Source organism: Poromitra crassiceps, assembly GCF_964638095.1.
Source record: "Poromitra crassiceps genome assembly, chromosome: 9".
NCBI classification, from domain to species: Eukaryota; Metazoa; Chordata; class Actinopteri; order Beryciformes; family Melamphaidae; genus Poromitra; species Poromitra crassiceps.
Genome location: NC_139630.1, coordinates 20682128 through 20688883, shown reverse-complemented (window position 1 = coordinate 20688883; position 6756 = coordinate 20682128). Strand labels below are relative to the sequence as shown.

At 47.1% G+C, this 6756-nt stretch overlaps 1 protein-coding gene across 1 annotated transcript in view; it reads right to left on the bottom strand.

The window, feature by feature from the left end:
• Positions 1–669: 669 nt before the first annotated feature.
• The window catches only part of LOC310782428 (exostosin-1), a gene marked incomplete at both ends in the record, with an annotated part of 539881 nt that continues 533794 nt past the window's right edge, over positions 670–6756 (bottom strand). The window contains one exon of the mRNA XM_083643088.1: positions 670–855. Coding sequence (XP_083499214.1) covers positions 670–855 — 186 coding nt within the window. The remainder of the gene's footprint in view (positions 856–6756) is intronic.

The following is a 6756-nucleotide window of genomic DNA, read 5'->3' as shown; positions in this document are numbered from 1 at the left end:
TTCGAAAACCTTAGGGGCGTGAGATTTAATATATATTCATATCCCCCACGGAAAAGCCGTCCTTTAACTGCAAGATTAAACCTTCAGAAGACCTCACACCAAATTCAAACTTCAAATAGATATTATTTTTTCTTCTTTTTTGTGATTATCCATTTACAAAGAATCACTTTTGTCACTCCTTGTACTGCTGCTGGTGCCAGCAGCAGTACAAGGAGCTGGCAGCTGCTGGCAGCGACTGGCTTGGTGGCTTGTTCCAGTCTCATCATGCGAAATGGGCGGGTCTCACCTGGAAATGCTGTGGGATCCGTAATAACATTTCCCGTCATGGCCACACACACACACACACACACACACACACACACACACACACACACACACACACACACACACACACACACACACACACACACACACACACACACACACACACACACACACACACACACACACCATATCTTGCAAGTGCAAGGGCAAGTGCTAGCGTTATCGTTGTTAGTTTCTAGCACTGGAAATCTCCACTCTTACCACTGAGTCGCTGAAACATGTCCTTTAATGTACTGACTTGATGAAAAAGGGAGATTTTAAGCGCTAGAAACTAGCAAAGATAACGCCCTCGCCCTCTGTCGCCCTGTGTCTATCTCTGTGATTCCACGTGTGTCCTCTGGTGTTTCACAGCCTCTCGATGTCCCTGTATTTCTTCCTCAGGATGGAGACCTGGTCCTTGAACAGCACGGGGTCCAGTCTCATCTGGGAGTGCACCAGCGGCATAAAGCCCAGCCAGTGACTGAAGGCGTTCATGCAGGTCTGACGCTGGGCGAAGTGGTCCGGGTCGGCCCACCGAGACGACCTGGAGCCCTGGGCAGAGGGGAAGCACACAGAGAGACGGGGGGTGGGGGTGGGCAGAGCGAGAGAGGATGAGAGGGAGGGGTAGAGGGAGAGAGAGGAGAGAAGTCTATTAAACAAATTGAGAATTCAAACAAAGCAGCACTGTCACGGCTGATAATGTAATCAGTATCAGATAATGCAATAGCTTTGTAATGTAATACATTATCCCTCTACATGCATAATGTATCATAACATCTGATACTGTAATAAATGTTTGCATTAACCTGTTTGCTTTTAAAATGTGCAAATAAACAAACAAACGATAAGCGTTTGAAATTAGGCACATCAAGTGAACGGCCAGCTGCTGAAGTAAGTCACGTTTCACTTTGAAACGGCTCGCCTCCCTGCACTGCTCTATAGAGAGCTAAAGTCACGTCCACTTCCGGGTTAGGCATACGCACCAAGATATTTCATCCGTCATTTATTTTCACATAGACAATTTGTGAAATGCTTGTAAAAAATAGTTTCACTTGGTTAAACCCAAACGATTCAGCTATATCTAGAGACAGGAAGGACCATAGAACATTTACTCAGACCAAAATGTAAAAAAATTAAATGTTTATGTTTTTTTTTTTTAGGTTTTGCTCTGAGTGAAATGTTCTATGGTCTCTCCCTATTCTAAATATGGCTGAATCGCTTGGTTTCACCAAGTAAAACCATTTTTAAAAGCATTTTACAAATGTCTATGGGAAAATAAATGGTGGATGAAATCTCTTGGTCCATGCTGAAGTATATTGGCCTCGATTTTGGCTCTCTATACAGGGAACACACTCACACCCAGCCACAAAGATTCAAACACCTTATATATATATATATATATATATATATATATATATATATATATACTGTATATATATATACAATGCTGGTCTATGAAAATGTCATGCTTCATGTCCCTTTGAAGTTCTCATCTTCTCTCAAAGCTGCTAGTTTCTTCCAACTTCTGTGTGTTCAATGGCTATCTGCTCTCACTTGAAGCAAGGTAACAACTCAGGGGCGAGAGAGAGGGAGAGAGAGAGCGAAAGGAAAAGAGAGAGAGAGAGAGAGTGAAAGGAAGAGAGTGAGAGAGAGAGAGAGCGAAAAGAAAAGAAAGAGATATTCAGAAAGAGAGAGGGGGAGAGAGAGAGCGAAAGGAAAAGAGAGAGAGAGAGAGAGATTGAAAGGAAGAGAGGGAGAGAGGGAGAGAGAGAGAGTGAAAGTAAGAGAGGGAGAGAGGGAGAGAGAGTGAGCGAAAGGAAAAGAGAGAGAGGGAGTAAATCTAGCTCTGCCGTGCTGCCTTCACAATTAAGACATTAATCACTGAGTCCATAGTGCCGAGTCATCGTCCTGCCTCTGGTCAGGCCATCAATCAGTGCCTGACGTGCGGCTGGACACACACACACACACACACACACACACACACACGCACACACACGCCTAGACACACACACGCCTACACGGTTACTACACACACACACACACACACACACCTACACACACACATGCCACACACACACACGCCTACACGGCTACACACACACACACACACACGCCTACACACACACACACACGCCTACACACACACACACACACACACACACACACACACACACGCCTACACACACACACACGCGCCTACAGACACACACACACACACACACACACACACACACACACACACACGCGCGCCTACACACACACACACACACACACACACACACACACACACACACACACACACACACACACACACACACACACACACACACACACACACACACACACACACAGGGATCCCCCACAGAGAAGGTCAGAGCTGTGTGTGTAGCCCGGAGCTGAGAGAGAGGAGAGTCTCATCCTTTTCTCTATTGAGAGAAAGTGATGTGGTGCAGTCAGACGCACAAGATTGAGTTTCCACATATTCATGCTACATATTCATGCTTTTTCAATGTGCTGTATCCTTGTTAGTCAGGAGGGCCTGAGGGATATTTTCACATAAATTCATGTAAAAACACCAAATGTGGTCGATATAAGGCAGCCTCTAACGATTTAGCAACAGCGCCCGAGCCGGCGACCTCCGGCGTCGCCATGGCGCTAAATCAAATATGGCTGCCGCATAAAAATGGTTTCAGCTCTAATTATATTTGAACCAGATTGTGGGTCTGGCGCCCACAGGACAGACATACAGACGGTGATGCCTTTATGTCGCTATGCGCACCCCGTGCTCATCCCGTCCCAGAATGGTGAAGTCGCTTCTATAAGTGATGACGTGTTTGTCAATTAGTATCATGGGGAGGATGTCACTGATGATGGCCCAATAGAGAGCCGCAGGGATGACGTATTTTTGTAGTCAGAAGTCCCGGACTTCCTGGTTCTTCACTGTTTCTGTCTATGGGATTTTTGAATGGGTTTTTGCCGCGATGCTTCAAATACGGTCTCTGGGCAACGCAAGATTAATCAAACGCGAACCAGAGTTCAGTCGGATAATCTTCACACATGAGGACCACTTTCATGAGTTTTGTAGCGTAAATGCAAGCCCTAGAAGTAAAAAGCTCGAGCTAAGCTAATCCAGAACTACACACTGTTGCATAGGCTTCCACGTCACGTCAGCACTCAGCCTGGACTGTTGTTGATGTGTGCACTGATTACCCCGGGCTGAACGGGGCTGAACCAGGTGAGGGAAAGAGAATTTCCGTGTTCGTCCTTTGAAGTGGTGATGTTATTGACGTATATATCTCCATCGACTCAACAGTGTAGTCTCATTTAGCCGTTTGCTAGCTAGCCGCCCTTTTAACGGCACGTAAAAGCTTCAAAACTCGTAAAAGTGGTCCTCGTGTGTGAAGATGATATTACTAAACACTGGTTTGCGTTTGATTAAGCCAGCGTTGCCCAGAGAGATTATTAGAAGCATCGCACCAAAAACCCATTCAAAACTCCCATAGGCGAAAACAGTGAAGAACCAGGACTGTTAGCATCGATGATTTCCAGACTCGTTTCTGCGGCTCTCTATGATGATGGCACAGACATTGTGACATCATCAGTGATGTCATAGCCATTGTGACATCATCAGTCACCACTGGGCCCACTCGATAAATGTGGGATATGACATCATCAATCAATGATTGTGGGGCATGACATCATCAGTGGCTATGACATCATCATTTGGGGACATTTGCATGCTCAGTTGATGGATTTTGTTTGTTTACTAATATGACATCATCAGTCACCACTGGCCACCACTCCACAATGATGACGATGACGTCATCGCTCTGGCCACCAATCGACGATTGTGTGGGGCACCTCCCAACACTACGAGTACACACTTCCCAACACTACGAGTACACGCCTCCCAACACTACGAGTAACACACCTCCCAACACTACGAGTACACACCTCCCAACACTACGAGTACACACCTCCCAACACTACGAGTACACACTTCCCAACACTACGAGTACACACCTCCCAACACTACGAGTAACACACCTCCCAACACTACGAGTACACACCTCCCAACACTACGAGTACACACCTCCCAACACTACGAGTACACACCTCCCAACACTACGAGTACACACCTCCCAACACTACGAGTACACACCTCCCAACACTACGAGTACACACCTCCCAACACTACGAGTACACACCTCCCAACACTACGAGTAACACACCTCCCAACACTACGAGTACACACCTCCCAACACTACGAGTACACACCTCCCAACACTACGAGTAACACACCTCCCAACACTACGAGTACACACCTCCCAACACTACGAGTACACACCTCCCAACACTACGAGTACACACCTCCCAACACTACGAGTACACACCTCCCAACACTACGAGTACACACCTCCCAACACTACGAGTACACACTTCCCAACACTACGAGTACACACCTCCCAACACTACGAGTACACACCTCCCAACACTACGAGTACACACCTCCCAACACTACGAGTACACACCTCCCAACACTACGAGTACACACCTCCCAACACTACGAGTACACACCTCCCAACACTACGAGTAACACACCTCCCAACACTACGAGTACACACCTCCCAACACTACGAGTACACACCTCCCAACACTACGAGTACACACCTCCCAACACTACGAGTACACACTTCCCAACACTACGAGTACACACCTCCCAACACTACGAGTACACACTTCCCAACACTACGAGTACACACCTCCCAACACTACGAGTACACACTTCCCAACACTACGAGTACACACCTCCCAACACTACGAGTAACACACCTCCCAACACTACGAGTACACACCTCCCAACACTACGAGTAACACACCTCCCAACACTACGAGTACACACCTCCCAACACTACGAGTACACACCTCCCAACACTACGAGTACACACCTCCCAACACTACGAGTACACGCCTCCCAACACTACGAGTACACACCTCCCAACACTACGAGTACACACCTCCCAACACTACGAGTACACACCTCCCAACACTACGAGTACACACCTCCCAACACTACGAGTACACACCTCCCAACACTACGAGTACACACTTCCCAACACTACGAGTACACACCTCCCAACACTACGAGTAACACACCTCCCAACACTACGAGTACACACCTCCCAACACTACGAGTACACACTTCCCAACACTACGAGTACACACCTCCCAACACTACGAGTACACACTTCCCAACACTACGAGTACACACCTCCCAACACTACGAGTACACACTTCCCAACACTACGAGTACACACCTCCCAACACTACGAGTAACACACCTCCCAACACTACGAGTACACACCTCCCAACACTACGAGTAACACACCTCCCAACACTACGAGTACACACCTCCCAACACTACGAGTACACGCCTCCCAACACTACGAGTACACGCCTCCCAACACTACGAGTACACGCCTCCCAACACTACGAGTACACACCTCCCAACACTACGAGTACACACCTCCCAACACTACGAGTACACACCTCCCAACACTACGAGTACACACCTCCCAACACTACGAGTACACACCTCCCAACACTACGAGTACACACCTCCCAACACTACGAGTACACACCTCCCAACACTACGAGTACACACTTCCCAACACTACGAGTACACACCTCCCAACACTACGAGTACACACCTCCCAACACTACGAGTACACACCTCCCAACACTACGAGTAACACACCTCCCAACACTACGAGTACACACCTCCCAACACTACGAGTACACACCTCCCAACACTACGAGTACACACCTCCCAACACTACGAGTACACACCTCCCAACACTACGAGTACACACCTCCCAACACTACGAGTACTAGAGATGCTGCGATCGAGATTTTTCAATTCCGATCCGATTTCGATATTTTAGCTCAAAACCGATCCGATTCCGATCAAATTTCGATACCCGATTCGATACCGATTTCGATCCGATACCGATACAGCACATATTTAAGTCTCTCTATGCTGTCTGATAGCTAGCAGGCAACAAACATTTTTAGGGTTAGGTATGTATGTGTGTGCTTTGGTAATATAGTATGTAAACGATTTAGTTCATCTAATTAATTTGATGTAAAACTAAAACATAACAATCAAATAAACACTTCTTTTGTAATGGGTGAACACTGGACACAAATAATTATTGTTTCCTCACACATACACCCCCACTCTGTCTCACACAGGACACATACACACACAGCCCTGTCCCTGTCTCTCTCTCTCACACACACAGCCCTGTCCCTGTTTGTGCATACATTTCCACTGCCAGATTGGAGGAGTCTTTTGTCATTTTCTAATGTTACTTCTCTTCAGTGCAATACGTTTTGATAGCGACCTGCTGTACAGCGCCGTTCGCTCAGTCAACTAACGTGTCGTTAACG